This window comes from Apium graveolens, unplaced genomic scaffold (assembly GCF_009905375.1).
Source record: "Apium graveolens cultivar Ventura unplaced genomic scaffold, ASM990537v1 ctg3407, whole genome shotgun sequence".
In the NCBI taxonomy this organism is placed as follows: domain Eukaryota; kingdom Viridiplantae; phylum Streptophyta; class Magnoliopsida; order Apiales; family Apiaceae; genus Apium; species Apium graveolens.
Genome location: NW_027418090.1, coordinates 49629 through 72433, shown reverse-complemented (window position 1 = coordinate 72433; position 22805 = coordinate 49629). Strand labels below are relative to the sequence as shown.

Sequence of the window (22805 nt, the reverse complement as noted above, 5' to 3'; positions counted from 1 at the left end):
ATATGTTTAAACCCGAATTAATGCTAAAATTTTATGTGTCAATGGCAAGAACTTTATATTAGCATGTGCTCTGTTATATCAACCAAATTCAGCTAATTATACTTACTATTTTGTTTAATTTTATTTTAGCCTTGGATTATTATTATTTTATTTTAAATCGAATGGATTACATGCATTATTTTATTTTAGTTTGATGACATTATATCGACCCTAGAATTTACTTTCAAATTTTTATTTGTTATATTCGCGTCCAATAATATATTGTTTTTAGCGGGATAAATAATATTTATTATTTTATTTTAACCCAATTCTTCAAATCCAACTAGCTATATATAGTTTCTTTAATTTTTTATTTAAAATTGAATCAATAGTATAATTTTGTTTAGCCCGGTCAGGTGAATTTTATATATTATTTTGTTTTAATGAAACCATTAGACAAGTTATAATTCTGTTATGAATATTTATCTATTTATGATAGTATTTTATTTTAAATATTACTATAATTACGGTGACCAGACCGACTCCCAACCAAACTATCATTGTTTCGTATTTAATATAATTAGTATAGATAGATCTAAGTTATGAAACTTATTTATTTGAAATTTTAATAATATAATTTAATAATACTTATTAATATACACGTATGTGTATAAGTTAGTGATACTACAGTTTTAAATAATAATGTAATGAGAATTTATATTTTTATTGATATTTATTGGTGTGTTAACGAAAGATTATTATATTTAATTAAAAGATAAATTTTAGATGAAGATCAATAGTATACGAATTGTCATTAGTTTACCGACCAAATCCAACTAACTATGTTCATATTTATGTTAGTTTAATATGTTTAAACCCCAATCAATTGTAAAATTTTATGTGTTAATGGCAAAAAATTTATGTTAACTTGACACCCGTTATATCAACCAAATCTAACTAATTATACTTATTGTTTTGTATAATTTTATTTTAGCCCACGATGATTATTATTTTATTTTAGACCGAATGAGTAATATTTATTATTTTGTTTTAGTTTGATGACATTATATCGACCCCAGAAATTTTTTTTCAAATTTTTATTTTTTTATAGTCTGATCCAATAATATAATATTTTTAGCGGGATCAATAATATTTATTATTTTACTATAGCCCGATTCTTCAAATCCAACTAACTATATGTAGTTTTTTTTAATTTTTTATTTAAAATTGTATCAATAATATAATTTTGTTTAGCCGGGCGGGGTGAATTTTATATATTAATTTGTTTTAACGCCAATAAACATATTATAATTCTTCTGTTATAAATATTTATCTATTTATAAGAGTGTTTTATTTTAAATATTACTATAAATACGGACAACCAAACTTTCATTATTTCATTTTTAATATAATAATATAGATAAATAGATGTATGCACATATTAAGAAACCATTTAATAATTCTTAATAAGTTAATGATGAGGTGAAATAAATATTATACAATTATTAATATAGAGATATAATTGTTATACTAATTAAATTACTCATTAAAATCTATGTTGTTGTATATATATAATAGATTTACATCCAACATCCACTATGGACTAATTAAATTATAACTATCGTTTTTTTTTCTAAATAAATTATCACCATCTTGACAACTAAAGATTCAAGAATTTCTCAACTGCAAAGCAATTAAAACAATTCAGGATTGCAAAATGAATACCTATAATTACACCCAACGTTGCTCTCGAAACTACTAGCCGCCTTAATTTATCTATTTTGTTTGATTTTTAATGATTAAATTGACTCAATTTTGATCATAAATAAAAATTTATTATTTCATTATTTTAAAAAAATAAAAAATATATATTGAAATAGATTAAATATATTTTTAAATAAAATAAATTTTATAAATATTTTTAATAATGCACATAGATAAATTGAGACAAAGAGGAGAGAAAGGGGATAACCATCAAAATATCACAGACAAACAATAAATACAAAAGTCATTCTAATGTTCTCGCCACTGTCTGTAGTTGAATTGTAGACTCTAAACAACGTGTATGTAAGTCGTAGACTCATCTAAGACCAAAAATAATGACATTGTACGGTAGTTGTTTTTATGTGACCATTTGAAAAATTATAAAATAAGTAATTTATGACTTATACAAAAAGTCATTTTAATGTTCATGTCAACTGTCTCTGGTTGAATTGTAGGCTCTAAACAACGTGTATGTAAGTCGTAGACTCATGTCAAGATCAAAAATAAGGACACTTACAGTAGTTGTTTTTAGGTGCCCGTTTGAAATTCAAATAAGTAATTTATGACTTAAAATTAATAAGTGATTTAAAAATAATAAATATATGAATACTTATAAGTTATGTAAGTGTTTGGTTAATTTTACTTATAAGTCACTTTTTTTAGTTAAATGAATTAAAATAAATAATTTTTAAATATGATTATCTTAATTCCTGACTTTTATATTAACTTAACATTCAAAAACATATATTTAAAAACTAAAATTAATTAAAAAGTGAAAAATTAAATAAATTGAGAAAAATTACGTCATTACTAACATTCAACTTATTAACTTATAAATTATAAATTAAATTGATAAACAATCCGAAATAAGTACTTACGGGTTTATAAGCCTTATAAGCCGTAAGTAGCTTATAAGTGGAAACACAAACAAGCCCTACATTCTCTTGAGTATGGAATAATTGCCTTTTGAAAACGGGAACGTACACTACTTTATTTTACATTCCCCTGGCAGACCCTTGGCTACAAACACACCTTGGTAGTTTATTTAGACATGTCAATTTGTTCGTGTCGTATATTTTGGTATCGTGTATTTTTGTATTTCGTGTATTTGAAGGTTAAATACAAAACCAACATGTTTAGCGTTCGTGTACTTTCGTTTCGTTTTGTGTCGTGTATGTCGTGTTAATTGAATACTAATATATATTAAATTCAATATTAATATAAATTAAAATATAAGATTTTTAGGTAAAAAAATTATAAAATATATGAAAATATATATTTAAATTTCATATCTATACAATATAATGAAATCAAATCATATTATAAAAATAAATATACATACATTTATTATAATTCTACATATATTCATAAAAAATATTAAAATTTAATTATAATATTTATTTATGTCGTATACTTCGTGTCGTGTTGTGTACTTGAAGGTTAAACACAAAACCGACACTAAATCTCGACCGTGCACTTTCGTGTTCGTGTACTTTCGTATCGTGTACTAAAAATACAAACACAAACATTAACACTAAATTTTCGTGTCGTTTTATGTCGTATAAGTCACGTCGTTTCCAAAATTACCGGGTCTAAGTTCACTGCTACAAGGTTGGGAGAATAACAGATTCAACATTCTAATTTGATGTGCGACACTAAGCTGCAAATAAATAGTGTCGGGTTGAGTTCTGGCTGAGCCGAGTCGAACTTTATTACTTTTTAAAATAAATCGAGCCGAATTTTATAACCGAGCCAAAATTGATGTTCAAGCTCGCCTCATTTATAAATGAGTCGAGCCCGAACCGAACACAAGTTTATTCACGAACAATCTAGCTGAGCCGAACTCGTCCATTAATAATTTGCATATATTTTTCAATCGACCAACCATAAAATATAATGTATAATTTTACAAGTTATATCGAGATCAAATGCTAGTATTATTTTACAATTACATACACTCACACTCACACTCTACACTTATTATTTATCTATATCATTTTATCTTTCAAGTGGAGTTTTAGGAATATATACAATTTTATTTTAAATTATTAAGACATTCTTAAATTTAGAAATCGTACATTATTTTTTAGATTGTTGATGTCAAAATTTTATTATGTTTTGACGTTTTAATTAAATTTGGTTATATAAATTACAAGTTATTTAATTGGTGCTTATGATAACGTGAAGAATTGAAGATAAATATAGTATAATAACATATGATGATAACATTGTTTGATAGCTTCCTTAGGAAAAAACTAAGTGTTAAATTAGAGAAATAAACAAAAATTCTAAAATATTTAAATTATTAATAAATGATGAAAAATGAACTAATAAAAATATTCAAGTGACTAATAATAATTTATTATTTGTAATATAGATCAGCTTTATCCTAAACGAGCCGAATTAACGAGTTTGAGTCGAGTCCGAACTAAATGAGCCGATTCTGAGCCGAAGACAAAAAGTTCGGCTCGGCCTGTTTACTTATCCAAACTCATTTTCATGTTCAACACCGGCTCGTTTTAAAAAAGAGTCGAGCCGCCGATCCCGAATTTTGTTGAGAAAGGTGTCCCAAATCATTTACAGCCCTGACTAGACAGACTGTCATTGGTTAAATTAGGTGCGAAGCTGAGCCATTTACATCAATTTCTTTAGACTCTAATTCAAAAATATTATAGGTAAATTACATATATAAACAAGAGTTTTGCCGAGTGGATAAATTCAGGCATTGCTGATTAAATTTCTGCTACTTGGCAGACATGCTCTATAATCTGCACTAGTCCTCTGAGTTCATCTCCTGTGTTATTCAACATATTGTTTAATTTCCTCAAGAATGGTCTTCTAACTCAATGACATGGAAATCAAGACTAGCACATTTTGGTAGTGTATGCTTTATTCTAAACAGTGTAGATTAAAAGAATGTGGATTTATAATAGTACAGAAATAGGTACAAGTTGTGGTTCTCTAATTGTTGCTGTCTTGGAGTGGTAGGGCATTATGTTTTCCAACAAATGGGGCAAAACCATGTGATGTTTTTTCCAACTAATGAATTTGATATGCTTGTCAACTTTCTTTCATTCTCCAAATTCCTTCACCAGTATCCATACATCCCTATATAGCATCACATTCCTAATTCATCCAACAACACATTGTTTTCATATAATCTTTATGTTGTTTCCAGTTTCCTAATTTCAACAAAAGAGTTCTCGGGTCTTGTCTAAATATGGGTATGAGATCAGTTAAGATAGCACATGTTAAGCAAAAGCTCCAACGGAGTATTTCACCAAAAATTAGACGCACTGCAGATGTTCCAAAAGGCCATTTTGCAGTTTATGTTGGTGAAACTCAGAAAAGGTTTGTAATTCCAGTATCTTACTTGAGCCATCCTTTATTCCAAGAGTTATTACATTGGACTGAAGAAGAGTTTGGATTTGAGCATCCTATGGGAGGGTTAACAATCCCTTGTCGTGAAGATTATTTTACAAGTATCACCTCTCTGCTCAGTTCTTCATGAAACATCTAACTTTGTTAGACTATTTAGTTTCTATCTAATCGATAGCTATGTTTTACAACTGCGTTAAAACGACAAATATCATTTTTTTTCTAGAAAAGAGATTTTACATCGATTTTGTATTAACTTGATCGGAGAAATGAAGCCTTGTGGACATCTAGACTCCTTTCTCCTGCAATATTGTATATCAATTGTTCAAATTTTATATATCTTCCACAACAAAGGACTTATCTGAAGGTTTGGGGCTCATTAATCCTTATAACTTCGGCAAAATCGTTGATTCCCTGGAAAGTTTTACTATACTAGATATAGATAATGATACATCGTGCAATATCAATATCAATTCTCCTATGTAAGATCTTACAAGGAAAATGTTTGGGTTAGAGAATTGTGTAACCACCACGAGGTACACCTTTTTTTTTTCCGAAAGCAACATTAACTGTTAGAAAATGTGGATTTTAAATCCCACATTATCGTGTCATTTTGAGCCGCGGTTGAGTGGTTGCTTGTTACTTATGTGCAACGAGAGCTCTCTGAAGCACTTCGAATCACTCAAAATGATTAAGAAATGAGTGAGATATGAGATGGTCCCTTAAGAGTGGAAAATATGTTATGAAACCTTAAGTCCCATATTGGAAAGAAAAAGAGATTTCCTTACCTTTATATAGCAACACACATATGTAATGTTCACTTGTGTTGTCTATGTGTTGCTCCATCACCTGCCAGGGGTTTTTTATTTTCCGCTGGGCCTGGGCTCAAACAAATTGACTTGCGGTTTTATTTTTTTGTCGGTCGAATTAATTAATTAATTAATTATAATTGATTGACCACCGACCTAATTACACCGACCTAATTAATTAACGCATTTTAATTAATTATGGTAATTGTGTAGCTCACACGTTTTTTCTCCCTATATAAACACCTCTAGGGCGTTAGGGTTAAACACACAAATACACAACCACTCCTAAACACCTACCCTCTACCCGTGATAGTTTCTTGCTCGCTTTCAAACTCGCTGATAGTGTCATCCTTTGTCGTCGCCACTACAATCCGTTTTATCCTGGAAGGCTTTTCGCTCGCACAATACGGTGAGGGCTAATAAGCTTTAGGGAGACAGTTCCTGAAAGTGTTTGTCCTAAATCCAATCATGTATGATGAGTTAGGAAGAACTTTCTTTTATTCCTATTTGGTTTCATTTTGAATTAATAAAAGACTTGTTATATTTTTATGGACTTTATCTATTTAAATTGTATTAAATAAGATGTTCCATAGTTTAGAGTAAAGCTTCTAGAATTATAATGAGATTATAATAATGGGGTCTAGAAGATGACAACTCTGGACTTAAACAGTTCCTGATCATAGGATAACTAATCGGATGTTAGTGAAACCGCAAAGATTGGTACATACTATGCTTGTTCCCTTCAGGAGGATGTCTGTTCTCATAGGCATTTGTGTGGTGACACTATAGCTGGTATGTAGGTGCTTATTAGGGAATAAGTTCACTGAACATGACTTGATAAGTTGAACAACTAATGGAGATTACTCACGTGTCAATAGTTATTCACTGAGTGATAGTTGTACAAGTGTCCTTAGACTTGAGATCGTTAAAGGTATCTTATATATAATGAACTGTGCTTTAGTTTAGTCTTTAGTCTCAAGGACATCCATTAGGTCTATTCAGGGCATAGGAATTTGTGTATAGAGATAGTTAACGTCAATAGAGGATCTACCCCTTCCAGTATAGGAAGAGAATATCCTATGTTATTCTTAGTATGCGAGTTCTGGAATCTCTGGCCAGAGTGTATGAAATTAGAAAGGAGTTTCTAATTTGCATGAATATGAACTTTGCATTATGAATAAGAAATCATATGATTAAATTTGATAGGCTTGACACAAGATCCATGCCTTGAATTTAATCGGGATATTATAAGGGTAGAAGGAATTCATTGTACGGTAACTAGTCACTGACAGGTTCTTGATATTCTAAGTAGTGAATTCATATTATCCGGATAGTCGCGATATGTTGAGAAGCATCACTAACGATCTAGAATAAATATAATTAATCAGTTAATTATATTTAGTGAATTTGAATATTCATATAAATAATTAATAAAAGTTTATTATTATTTTTTTCTACTACCGACATAATAGTGAACCTACAGGGTCACACCATAAAAGAATATTTTCTTTGATGAAATAATGAGAGAGAGAATTATTTTCTAAATAGTTAAGAAAAGAAATAATGATTAAAATAGTTTTAATTATTATTAAAGCATTTTATGAAGATAAAATGTGGGGGTTAATATATATAAAGATATATTATAAAACCCTAGGAGAGTCCTATAAATAGAATGAGATGGATGGCTAAAAAAAAAGAATAACACACACAATTTTGGTTTTGTGAAAACCCTAGCCTCCATCTTCTTCCTCTCTCTCTCTCTCCCAAAACTCCATTTTTATAAAAGCTTAGTTTTATAAAAAAGGTTCATCGAAGAGGATCGTTCTTGGTGGATACCGGTAGAGTGCTTCACACACTGAGGAGCAACTGCTAGCACTCCAATTTTATAAAGCTTCGATTCACGAGGTATGGTTTCGATTCCTCAGTTTTTCCCTTTTATATGTTTTTTTCTATATGTGCGGTATATGGTTTTTACGGAATAATTGTTATTTCACGCTTCCGCTCATCCGTAGATTCCTTCATTGGCATCAGAGTCAGGTTCTGCATATAGAGATTCATATAAAAAATTTCAGATTTTTTAATGCATGTATGGATTTATTATGATTTTTGCAAGTTTATTTGGATTTAATTATGAATTAATTCGAAATAATTTTTGCATGAGATTTTGACTACTGATCTGGGTTCTACAAGTGTTGTAGATCATCTAGATATTTTTTTCATAATTTTGTGATGTGTAGATTATTTGTTATGAATTTTTAAAAATTGTTTTAATTAAAATTCATAAAATAATTATGCATGTGAATAATTATGATTAAAATTTGCACAAGGACCCATGGCTAATCTGGTATTTTTTTGCTACTACCTGATTTGAGAAATCATATTATTTTGATTTTTTTTAATTTATTAATTAAATGTTAATTAATTTATTAATAATAAAATTAAAATAATAAATTAATAAGGAGTTATTAAGAGAGGAAGTAAAAGGAAAGGGGGTTACAATTTTTTTTTTTGTAACAGCCGGATGGAAGCAGACAGGTCGCGGCAGGAAGGAAGAAAAAAAAAAAAAATTTGCAAAACCTGCTATCGGCTGCTGCAGGCGCGTGCAGCGCACGCGGGGCGGGGGGGTGTGTGTTGCGCATTCCGTGAATGCGTTACACACTGTTGCGCATTTACGGAATGCGTTACACGCGTAAATGGCTCAACAGTGTTGTAACGCATTACGTACATGCGTTACAGCCCGTATGTCCACATTAAATTTGATTTTTTGGGAGTTTCGTAACTCCGTTTTGGGCGTGCAATATATCATTGGATTTGTTTTTCCAAGACGAATCTAATGGAGTGGTCAAATATTTTTTATATAAAAGTTTTGAACTATTTATATTCCCGAAAGTGTTTTAAAGCATGTTTTAATTGTTTTAATTGCTTTTAAATGCTATAATAAATCTATACATCATTATATCAATGTGTGACATGATATTACTTGCATGCTTACTTGTTTATTTATTTTTATATATGAGATATATGCCTGTATTTACCATGCGATGATAGATTTAGGTGAATTTAAATCAATATAAGGCGTGCTCTAGAAAATCTAAAATAGGAATCGTTTCTTGCCTTGACAATAATATTATGAATACAATCATGAGATTCTTGTGTTTATGAAACACGTAATTAAATATGAATTTTCAATTTTGAGAGAAAGGATGATTCTGTCAACAACAGATTTCTATCTGTAAGAAAGGGTTATTAAGTGACGCCTCTTGACAATACTCCACCCGATCTGGGAATCATCTGATTATCGATTATTGATTTGAAATATTTAATTTAAAAGGAAGAATCTCTTTATAATATGATTATGATTGTAACGTAATATAATCCCTCTAAAATTAAATGATATCAAGCAGTAGTTGGCCAATGACACAACGGGCTTGTGTCGGTCATAGCCTACCAACATGATAGAAAGTGGTTCTTATTTTTAAATCATTATCGTTTCGTGCTACAGCTGAGGGCTTTGATTTCGAAATAAGAAATACTTGTCTATTACATAGAGATGTGTACATTGAATTAGAATCTAAAGGTCGTTACGTGCTACAGCCGTGGGCCGTTGGAGACTGATTCAATTGTACGAAATGTTGGGTTAGACTTGACTTAGAATATTGAGTTTGTCGTGCTACAATCGTGACTCAATTATTCAAGAGGCTAAAATTATATTAGGGAATAATATAAGATGTAATTGACAAGAGTTATCCGCCTATTGAACATCACATGACGTTTCGTGCTACAGCCGAGGTTGTGTAATGGAATGTAGGATCCCTATTCCCACTAGCATTATGAATGCCTAATTTTCACTTAGGGGGTTTATAAATTAGATAAACTAGTGGGAGCCACTTATGAATAAAGACCTAATTCATATAGTGTTTTGAAATAAAATTGAATATTTGCTAAGTGTTGTTATGTGTTTATCATTTACAGATTTACTATATTCGTTATGTCTTCTGCACTATCACTCCGGAGTATACTAGATGCTCACAAGTTGACTGGTCCTAATTTTGCTGACTGGCTTCGAAACTTGAGAATTGTTCTCAGGGTGGAGAAGCTGGAACATGTGCTTGACTCACCTAAGCTTACTGAACCTGCTAACGATGCACATAATGATGAACATGTTGTGTATCGTAAGTGGATAGATGATGCAAATGTTGCTCAATGCATCATGCTAGCTTCCATGAACATTGAGCTACAGAAGCAGCATGAGCATATGGATGCTCACACTATCCTTATGCATCTACAAGAGTTGTATGATGTGGCAGGGAGGACAGCTCGATATGAGATATCGCAGGAGCTGTTCGGTTGTAGGATGTCTGAGGGATCATCCGTGAATGACCATGTACTTAAGATGATCAATTTGATTGAACGTCTTGGATAACTTGGTTTTGCCATGAATGGGGAGCTGAGCCAAGACTTGGTCTTGCAATCACTTCCGAGTTCGTTTTCGCAGTTTGTTGTGAACTTTCACATGAATAAGCTGGATGTCAGCCTGGCTGAACTCCACAACATGTTGAAGACTGCGGAATCGAATTTCCCCCCTAAGAAGAGCTCTGTTCTTCTAATTGGTGAATGTTCCAATCCTAAGAAAAGGAAGAAGAATCCTTCCAAGAAGAAGAAAGTAGGTGAGAAAAAGCCTGTTCCACCAAAAGCTGAAGACCCCAGGAGCAAAGCTGTTTGCTTTCACTGTAACAAGGTGGGGCACTGGAAGAGGAACTACAAGGTTTACCTTGCAGAATTGAAGAAGAAGAAGGGTAGTGAGACTACCACTTCTGCTTCAGGTATGTTCATGATTGAAGTGAATATGTCATTAAATCAAATTTCTACTTGGGTATTAGATACCGCCTGTGGTTCTCATATTTGCAATTCGTTGCAGGGACTAAGGAGAAGTAGGACTCTTGAGGAAGATGAGGTGATTCTACGGATGGGAAATGGAGCAAGAGTTGCTGCTGAAGATGTAGGATCATTTCATTTACATATGCCTATGGGCAAGACTATTGTTTTAAATAATTGTTATTTTGTTCCTTCGATTATGAGGAATATTATTTCTATTCCCATGTCAGAATTGGATAGATTTTCGTTTGTTATTCAGAATAATAAATGTTCAATTCTTAGAGATAACGTTCTTTATGGAAGTGGTATTTTAAATAATGGTTTGTATGTATGTGACGTAGAGCATGATTTACTACAAATTGAACATACTAATAAAAGAAAAAGGGATGATGAAAATATCACTTTTTTGTGGCACTGCAGACTTGGTCATATTAGTGAAAATAGACTGCGGACATTGCATAAGGAAGGGTTACTTGACCCCTTTGATTTTGAATCATATCCTACATGCGAGTCTTGTCTATTGGGTAAAATGACCAAATCTCCATTTAGTGGACATGGAGAGAGGGCTGCAGATTTGCTAGGATTGGTACACACAGATGTATGTGGACCAATGTCTACGCAAGCCATGGGTGGATTTTCATACTTCATTACTTTTATAGATGATCGATCTAGACTCGGATATGTGTATTTGATGAAACACAAGTCTGAAGCCTTTGAAAAGTTCAAAAAATATAAGCATGAAGTGGAGAAACAAACCACACATAATATTATAACTCTTCGATCAGATTGAAGTGGTGAATACTTAAATGGAGAGTTTCTAGATTATCTCAAAGAAAATGGTATAGTCTCCCAGTGGACTCCTCCATATACTTCACAGTTGAATGGGGTATCTGAAAGGAGAAATCGAACTTTGTTAGACATGGTTCGGTCCATGATGAGCTATGTGAATCTTCCAGTATTCCTGTGGGGTTATGCATTGGAAACCTCAGCATATTTACTGAATAAGGTGCCTTCCAAATCTGTCCCTAAAACTCCATATGAGATATGGAAAGAAAGGAAACCGAGTCTTAAACATGTTAAGATTTGGGGATGTCCAGCTTATGTCAAGAAAGTTGACCCAGATAAGCTGGAATCTCGATCCGTAAAATGTAGTTTTGTGGGATATCCTAAAGAGACTTTAGGGTATTACTTTTACATCGATCATAAGGTGTTTGTCTCCAGACATGCTACCTTCTTGGAAAACCAGTTTATCCTTGAAGGAAACAGTGGGAGCAAAATTAAACTTGATGAAGTTCAAGAAGCACAAACTACTGCGAATCAAGTGGAAACACCTGTTCAGACTGAACAACCTTCTGTGGAACAGCCCATTCGTAGGTCAGGGAGAGTGTCTCGCCAACCTGAGAGGTATTATGGCCTTGTCATTGAGAATGACAATGAGTTGTCAATCATTGATGATGACGACCCTATGACCTATAATGAGGCTATGAGTAGTGTTGACTCAGAGAAATGGCAAAGTGCCATGAAATCCGAAATGGAATCTATGTATACCAACCAAGTATGGACTTTGGTTGAAGCACCTGAGGGTGTGAAGCCTATTGAGTGTAAATGGGTATACAAAAGAAATATTGGAGCAGATGGCCAGGTAGAGACCTATAAGGCCAGGCTCGTGGCAAAAGGATTCAAACAAAGACAAGGGATTGACTTTGATGAAACTTTTTCGCCTGTAGCCCTGTTAAAATCAATTCGGATTTTGCTTGCGATTACTGCTTACTACGACTATGAGATCTGGAAAATGGACGTGAAAACAGCCTTCCTCAATGGGAAACTTGAAGAGGAAGTATATATGACACAGCCAGAGGGTTTTCTTTTTAAGAGAAATGAACACCTAGTGTGTAAGCTGCTGTGAACCATATATGGTTTAAAGCAAGCTTCTCGTAGATAGAACATCCGTTTTGATGAGACAATCAAAGAGTTTGGTTTTATCAAAAACATAGATGAACCATGTGTCTACAAGAAGGTTAGTGGGAGCGCGGTAACATTTCTTGTATTGTATGTGGATGACATACTTCTTATAGGAAATGATATACCGATGCTGCAATCAGTCAAAGTGTGACTATCGAAGAATTTCACTATGAAGGACTTGGGAGAAGCATCCTACATTCTCGGTATGAAGATCTATAGAGATAGATCTAGAAGAATGATAGGTCTTACCCAGGGTACATACATCCAGAAAGTGCTTAAAAGGTTTAGCATGGAAAACTCCAAAAGAGGTCTCATACCGATGAGCCATGAAGTGTCCCTTTCCGAAAAGATGTCTCCTAAGACACCTGAGGAAAGAGAGCGTATGAGTAAGATTCCTTATGCTTCAGCAATAGGATCTATCATGTACGCGATGTTATGTACTAGGCCTGATGTTGCTTATTCAATCAGTGTGATGAGCAGATATCAGTCCAATCCAGGTGAAGACCACTGGAAAGCAGTGAAGAACATCCTTAAGTACTTGCGAAGGACTAAGGATATTTTTCTTGTTTTTGGTGGCGGATCTGAGTTGAAAATAGAGGGTTATACTGACTCTAGTTTTCAATCAGAAAGTGATGATAATAAATCCATGTCAGGGTACGTGTTTACTCTGAACGGTGGTGCGATTAGCTGGAAGAGTTCCAAACAGTCTACAACGGCTGACTCCACAGCGGAAGCAGAATATATAGCTGCAAGTGAGGCTGCAAAAGAAGCCGTTTGGATGAGGAAATTTGTTTCTGAGTTGGGAGTTATTCCTAGCATTGAGGAGCCTATTGTGTTGTATTGTGATAACAACGCAGCAATAGCACAAGCCAAGGAACCTAGGTCTCATAAAAATTCCAAACATGTTTTGTGACGCTTCCATTTGATTAGGGAAATCATTGAAAGAGGAGATGTCAAGATTGAGAGAGTTGACACACATAACAACGTAGCAGACCCACTCACAAAGTCATTGTATCAGATTCACTTTGATCATCATAAAGAAAAGATGGGTATTAAATACCAGGGTGATTGGCTTTAGTACAAGTGGGAGATTGAAAGTCTTTGTCCTAAATCCAATCATGTATGATGAGTTAGGAAGAACTTTCTTGTATTCCTATTTGATTTCATTTTGAATTAATAAAAGACTTGTTATATTTTTATGGGCTTTATCTATTTAAAGTGTATTAAATAAGATGTTCCATAGTTTAGAGTAAAGCTTCTAGAATTATAATGAGATTATAATAATGGGATCTAGAAGATGACAACTCTAGACTTAAACAGTTCCTGATCATAGGATAACTAATCGGATGTTAGTGGATCCGCAAAGATTGGTACATACTATGCTTGCTCCCTTCAGGAGGATGTCTGTTCTCATAGGCATTTGTGTGGTGACACTATAGCTGATATGTAGGTGCTTATTAGGGAATAAATTCACTGAACATGACTTGATAAGTTGAACAACTAATGGAGATTACTCATGTGTCAATAGTTATTCACTGAGTGATAGTTGTACAAGTGTCCTTAGACTTGAGATCGTTAAAGGTATCTTATATATAATAAACTGTGCTTTAGTTTAGTCCTTAGTCTCAAAGACATCCATTAGGTCTATTCTGGGCATAGGGATTTGTGTATATAGATAGTTAACGTCAATAGAGGATCTACCCCTTCCAGTATAGGAAGAGAATATCCTATGTTATTCTTAGTATGCGAGTTCTGGAATCTCTGGCCAGAGTGTATGAAATTAGAAAGGAGTTTCTAATTTGCATGAATATGAACTTTGCATTATGAATAAGAAATCATATGATTAAATTTGATAGGCTTGACACAAGATCCATGCCTTGTATTTAATCGGGATATTATAAGGGTAGAAGGAATTCATTGTACGGTAACTAGTCACTGACAGGTTCTTGATATTCTAAGCAGTGAATTCATATTATCCGGATAGTCGCGATATGTTGAGAAGCATCACTCACGATGTAGAATAAATATAATTAATCAGTTAATTATATTTAGTGAATTTTAATATTCATATAAATAATTAATAAAAGTTTATTATTATTTTTTTCTACTACCGGCATAATAGTGAACCTACAGGGTCACACCATAAAAGAATATTTTCTTTGATGAAATAATGAGAGAGAGAATTATTTTCTAAATAGTTAAGAAAAGAAATAATGATTAAAATAGTTTTAATTATTATTAAAGCATTTTATGTAGATAAAATGTGGGGGTTAATATATATAAAGATATATTATAAAACCCTAGGAGAGTCCTATAAATAGAATGAGATGGATGGCTCAAAAAAAAGAATAACACACACAATTTTGGTTTTGTGAAAACCCTAGCCTCCATCTTCTTCCTCTCTCTCTCTCTCTCTCCCAAAACTCCATTTTTATAAAAGCTTAGTTTTATAAAAAGGTTCATCGAAGAGGATCGTTCTTGGTGGATACCGGTAGAGTGCTTCACACACTGAGGAGCAACTGCTAGCACTCCAATTTTATAAAGCTTCGATTCACGAGGTATGGTTTCGATTCCTCAGTTTTTCCCTTTTATATGTTTTTTCTATATGTGCGGTATATGGTTTTTATGGAATAATTGTTATTTCACGCTTCCGCTCATCCGTAGATTCCTTCAGTTCCGTACTTGCCACGGATTTTTCTCTCCTTCGTCATATGCTTCCTATCTCCGTTCTTTTTTCTGTTATTCGATTATTGTTTTTGCACGCACCCACCTATACTTATATTTGTTTTTTTACACAGATAGTTGTGCTGGCAAATGGCTTCAAAATCAATGAATGTGATAGTTTTGTCTATTACAAGAAAAACAAGAAAAGCTATGTCAAGAAAAATGACAGCAGTTATGTCATGATGACATTGTATGTAGATGATCTACTTATTTCGAGAAGCAATGATAAAGTGATCAAATCTACTAAGGACATGTTGAAATCAAGATTCGACATGAAAAACATGGGACTAGCAAATGTTATTCTAGGGATTCAAATTTCTAGAACATCAGATGGTCTCGCACTAAGTCAACCTCATTACGTTGACAAGATCCTAGAAAAGTTTCTTAAGGATGACTTTAAGAAAGTTAGGACACCTTTGGATATGACTTCACATCTATCCAAGAATAAAGGTTTAGGAGTCTCCCAAGTGGAATACTCGAGAATAATTGAAAGTATGATGTACATTATGAGTTGTACAAGACCTTACATTGCATACTCAATTAACATGTTGAGTAGATTTACGAGTAATCCATAAGCTGATCACTGGAAAGCAATCATAAGAGTACTGGGGTATTTGAGGGGAACTCGAGACTATGGACTGCACTATGGCAGCTATAGCAGTATTAGAGGGATATACTGACGCAAACTGGATATCTAGAAAGAAGGAACTAAAGTCTACGAGTGGCTATGTATTTACACTAGCCGGAGCGGCAGTATCATGGAAATCCTCCAAGCAAACGGTGATAACTCATTCCACAATGGAAGCTGAGTTCGTGGCACTAGATAAATACGCTGAAGAGGCTGAATATCTACACCAATTTCTGGAGGATATTCCAAGATAGCCAAAGCCTGTGACTGCAATAGGGATACATTGTGATAGTCAATCCTCTATTGGCAGAGCACAGAGCACGATGTATAATGGAAAGTCCCGTCATATATGACGACGACATAGTTCTATTAGATAATTAATCTCAACCGAAATTATTACCATTGACTATATATCGTCAAAGGATAATATCACAGATCCGCTAACCAAAGGGTTATCAAGAGAAGTGGTTGAGAAATCATCGAGAGGGATGGGTCTTAAGGCTATTTCTTAATGACATCATGGTGGAAACCCAACCATTGCTGACTAGAGATTCCAAGAACTTGGTTCAATGGGACAACTAAATCATGATGACCAAATCACTTTGGGGGTAACCCCTGGTCTGTTCCTATGATGAGAAACAGTGAGACCCGTAAGGTACGAGGTTAAGTTTTGAGCCTTTAATGATCTTTGATGAATACATGAAGTTCAGAAGTGAACACTTGGAATTCATTTGAGTAAACACGGGTTACTCTATAAGATAAAGATCACCTATGTGGGAGAGAAGTGGGGCCGCTTCAAAGGAAAATTGCGAGGCACAATTCTTTAAAAACTCCTGTAGAACCATGATGATGTTCCATGGCCAAAATGGACATACCCATGAGACCTGAATTAGTCAGAAAAGATATAGTGATAAGTATATCATCGTTTACATAAACGGTCGAACAGTTCAAGGACAAGCACGTCTATTGTTTACCAGTAAAGTCGGTATGCTTACTCGAGGGAAGGTTCAAGGAGCATTATCTACCTATCGTATGCTATATCTGATCAAAGAAATTATCACCAAGTCAAACTCCGTGTTTGTCTGTCTGATGTGTGCTATTGAAATATCAATCTCACTCATACGGGGGATTGTTAGAAAATGTGGGTTTTACACCCCACATTGTCGAGTCATTTTGAGCCGCGCTTGAGTGGTTGCTTGTTGCTTGTGTGCAACGAGTGACGCTTGGAATGTGTTCTCCTTCACGAGAGCTTTCCGAGGTACTTTGAATCACTCAAAATGATTAAGGGATGAGTGAGATATGATTATCCAAAGATGGTCCCTTAAGAGTGGAAAATATGTTATGAAATCTTAAGTCCCACATTGGAAAGGAAAAAAGATTTCCTTAGCTTTATATAGCAACACACATATGTAGTGTTCACTTGTGTTGTCTATGTGTTGCTCCATCACCTACGCGGACGCGCATGGGTGCAAATTGTGGGCTTTGGAGGGGCAATCCAAGACTTGCGAAGCCTTTGAGCTTGCCCGCATGTGCGACGTGCGGACACAAATGTAGCATAAAATTGACCCGAATAACGCCTGACTAGTTTTACTGTTTATATTTTCCGCTGGGTCTGGGCTCAAATAAATTTGACTTACGATTTTATTTTTGTGTCGGTCGAATTAATTAATTAATTATAATTGATTGAACACCGACCTAATTACACTGACCTAATTAATTAACGTATTTTAGTTAATTATGGTAATTGTGTAGCACACAAATTTTTCCTTCCTATATAAACACCTCTAGGGCGTTAGGGTTAAACACACAACCGTTCCTAAATACCTACCCTCTACCCGTGATAGTTTCTTGCTCGCTTTCAAGCTCACACAATACGGTGAGGACTAATAAGTTTTAAAGAGACAGTTCCGCACTTGACTCGGATTTTTCTATCTTTCGTCATACGCTTCCTATCTCCGTTCTTTTTTATGTTATTCGATTATTGTTTTTGCACGCACACACCTATACTTATACTTTTTTACACAGATTATTGTTAACATTGACAACCTATATTTTTAAGAAATCCTCGTTACAAAGTTATGTAAATCTATTGGTTATTTTTAGCTAGAAATATGTTGTCTATATTTTATTATCACTATTATAAGTCAATAGTTTTTTTATACTTTTACAAAATTATATATGATTTTACTATTATATTGCTTATATATAATTACTATAAACACTAATTTTGATAAAAGCATCTTCAAGAAACTCTTTATTTATAATCTCACTATAATATTGGCTATAAGTGATTTAATTTAAGTTTATCTACATTATTGCTTCTCATATTTTCCCAGATTTTTATCACTAAATATAAGTTGAATTCATATTTGATAAGAGAACACGAGGGAGAGAAAGAGATTATGATGATATATATTATACAATATTCCATCCCTGCCATTAAATTTTTTATATTGGGTGAGAGAACTCGGCATGCATTTAAGGCTCTTGTCCTTCTTTATAATATCGTTAACCGAGTTAAATAATCACGTATTTTCTTTATAATTTTTATCAAGATTATATTAAAAATATCCTTATTTACCATTTTCATCCAATTATACTAACTATAGTTAGTTAATCACTCTAATTTAAATATAGCGGTTACTTAATTTAACAAATTCATATATTACATATTTTTTATATGTCAAAATTTATATATATATTTTTTAATTAAAAAATTGGGTTATATTTCGTCTTATTTCATCTTTATCTTGTGTTATAATAATCAGATTATGATCAATTTATAACTCACGCGAAACTCACAAAATTATCTTTAATTTAACGATGATTTAAAAATTCTTACCCTACTAAAAGTATCCAAAAATAAAGTAAAAAAATATCTACAAATTTTGCATAAGTATTCAGTAATTATATTCAAAATATCATTTTTAACCATTCTCATCCAATTATACTGATTATAGTTAGTTAATAAATCGATTTTAAATATAGTAATTACTTAATTTAACATATTCATATATTACATATTTTTATATACCAAAAAATTCTTAGATATTTTAATTAAAATAATTGGGTTATATTTGGTCAACAAATTTTTTTTTATCAGAATTCGTTTGATCTTAGTTTGATTTTAGATTGAGGTGTAGAAATCAAATTTTGACTATTTTACAAAATAACATATAATTTAGTCTTCACTTAAAAATACTTTACACCTAAAATTACTCAAAAATTGATAGAAAAGATAAGTACAAAATTTTCATAAAGTATTTAATTATTTTAGATGAATAACATAATAATACTGAATTTTAGATAGAACGCACTATATTAAAATAATTCCTTATTTTTAATTCTAATCTTCCTACACTAATCACAGTTAATTAATAAATTCTAATTTAGACATAGTGGTTACTTGATTCACCATATTTATATGACATATTTTATATGCCAGATTACCAATCACTAATTCCATAAACATCCTTCCTAAATTGTAATATATGAGCTTAACCAAATATGTATTTAACCAATCAGAAAATTATGAATTATTTAAGACCAAAAGAGAATTGCAAAATTTTATACCAATAATATTATATTAGAAATCTTTTTATTTATCATACTCATATATTACATATTTTATATGTTAACAAAACACATATATGATTTAATTAAAATAACTAAAAGTTTACAAATATTTTTTCTCACACTTTGATTATTCGGGTTTGTTTGATTTATATCGTCTATATAGTGAGTTTTACATATCTTATTTTGATGAATTTACAACCCACACGAATCACAAAATAATATTTAATTCAGACATGGCTTAAAAAAATATTATTAAAATAAAATTATCCAGAAACCGAAGCGAAAAGACAGTTACAAATTTTGAATTACGTATTTGATTACATTTAGAATATCTACTTATTTTTATTTAAATCATGAAAATATGAATATTACTATATTTTAGATCAAACATCTATCATCTACTTATTTCAAAATCTAACGGTACTTTCAAATGGTTAAAAAAATCGAACTGGAGTTGAAAAATAAAAAGAATAAATTTCTCAAGAAGAATTTTTTCAACGAATTTCATTTAATTTTGTTTCATTTCTAACTTAAGTTCTAGAAATCAATTTTTAGCAATTTACAACCACACAAAAATCATGAAATAATATTTACATTTGTGATAGTTTAAAAATTAACATTCAATTAAAATTATCCAAAAATTGAATAGAATAAATAGTTACAAATTACACATTTAGTATTTTGTTCTATTTTAAATACCTATAATTTTTTGGTTGGGATTATGAAAAGAAAAAATGACCAAAATACCTCTTTTTAGATGTCCTTTTGCCCAAAATACCCATTCTGAAAAAAGGTGCCCAAAATACCCACTAGATACTCCACCGATACTGGAGTATCAGGATAATACGCCAATTTCAATGGAGTATCAGGATGATACTCCTTTATCAGTAGAGTATCATGGCAGATACTCCTCTGTCAGTGGAGTATCAGTCCGGATACTCCTTTACCAGTGGAGTATCAGTCTTGATACTCCTTTCCCAGTGGAGTATCACTTTTAATTTTTTTAATAAAATATTTTTAAAAAATAAAATTAAAATTTTAAAATTTTAGATGATACTCCACTGACAAAGGAGTATATGGGTGGATACTCCATTGACAAAGGAGTATATGGGTGGATACTCCACTGACAAAGGAGTATCATCCTGATACTCCCATGTCACTGGAGTATCCACCGGATACTCCACTGAAAATGGAGTATATGGTGGGTATTTTGGACAGCTTAAAATTCTGGTGGGTATTTTGGGCGATTATTATTTAAAAATGGTTATTTTGGTTTTTCACCCTTATGAAAATTTAAAATATTCATTATTTTATCAAATGATTATCATCTATTTATTTCATTATTTAGCTCGTCCAGTAGCAAAATTTTGGATAAAATTTTGGATAATACATTTATAGCTTTTACAATTTGTGTGTCAAACTTTAAGTAATAAAAGTAACTTTATTCAATATATTTAAAGGAGAAATTGATAAATTTGAGGAGTTTTTGAAAAATACCATTTTACATCTTTTTTTTCAAAAAATAGTAGTCTTAAAAGTTAATTAAAATTACATTATTTTTTAGGTTTTGTTTTCTAAAATACGTTCTGCAACTTTACAACTCATAATGTAACCACATTTTAATTTTTTTTTTGAATGTTGATTTTGAGGTTTATTTGGTTGCATGTATTGCACTCTTTTCTGAGTTGGTTTTAGTTGCATATGTTACAAATGAAATCAATTTCAATCCGGTATCTAAGAAATAAGAATCAATAAAAATAAAGTATTGTAAAGCATAATGTAATGTTATATATAACCGAGAAAATATAACTCAACATGAAAGAGAAACAAATATATAATAATAACCGTAAAACACGGGAATTGAGAAGCACAGGAACCCTGAAGATGAAGACTGAATAAATATAAAGAATTAAACGATAGAATTAATGCTCTAAGTCCCTAACCAGGTCATGGAAAGAAGTTCATTAACATGTTTAAGACTCCTGAAGAATAAAATATCAAAGGACTTCCAGTGTTAGTGAAATGTATTGATTTGAAGTATTCAAGATCAGTGGTTCAGTGAATGAAGTAATGAATAACCAACAAAATTGTATCAGCTTAGTATTGTAAAGAGGTGAATTAAATCAATACATTGTTAGTTATTTGTGAACCAGACAAGTGCACCAAGCATCAACACATCAGAAATGAATTAATTTGGTCATGTAGAAGATTTAATGGTGATATAATTTAAAGGGTTTCAAAAGGTTGAATAAATTGTCCAAGTCAAAATGTCTCCAAGGAATATAATTCCCTTATGGGCGCAACCTAGAAAATTAACTCTGAGGGATTCAAGGTCGCAAGTTAGAAAAATATTCTAAGGCAAACTCAAGTCCTGTGGTCGCAAGTAAGGAGAAGATTTTATTAAGGGAAAGGTTCACTTGTACTCGCAACTCAGGAAATTTGTCTAAGGAAAACTAATTCCCTTCTATGCGCAACTGAGGAGATTGATCAACAAGGAAATTAATCCCTTCTACTCGCAACTAAAGGGAATGAAAAAACAGGGAAACATATATCCCTTGTATGCGCAAGCAAGAAATCAAAGGCAACTAATTCCCTGTCTTATCGCCTGTTAAAAGTTGGTGAATTCTTTGGATGCAGAAACAATTGTATTAAATACTTGGATGAAATTAAGCCACATGTCCAAATAATTAAAAGTCTGCATAAATAGAAGCAGAATGAAATCAATTCATTCAGTTATCTTCCTCATCTCCCAACTGTATTTTACGAAGCTCCATTGAATACCAAATTTATTAGCTTGTAAACATACTATTATGCTGTTGAATTTATTGTAGCTAATCATTTCATTGATTAAAGTGTAGCAACCTCAAGGTTTATATTAATAAAATAATATATTACTCGAATTATTTTGTGTCTATTTTGATTCCGTAAATTTTACGAAGAACTTGAAATGAATCGAAAAATATTATAGGTATCGTATTCAACCCCCTTCTACGATACTTTTGGACTAACAATTGGTATCAGAGCTTGTCGATTGACATACAAATCAAGATCCGAAGAAAGAATCAAGTTCTTGAAAGTTCTTGATATTTTTTAATTTTTCAAATATTCTC

General features: G+C 32.1%; 1 protein-coding gene across 1 annotated transcript; it reads left to right on the top strand.

Moving 5' to 3' along the window:
- Positions 1–4790: 4790 nt before the first annotated feature.
- LOC141701150 (auxin-induced protein 15A-like) lies at positions 4791–5429 on the top strand. The gene has a single exon (XM_074504809.1). The coding sequence runs from the start codon at positions 4964–4966 to the stop codon at positions 5252–5254; it is 291 nt and encodes a 96-aa protein (XP_074360910.1). The 5' UTR covers positions 4791–4963; the 3' UTR covers positions 5255–5429.
- The last annotated feature ends 17376 nt before the right edge of the window (positions 5430–22805 follow it).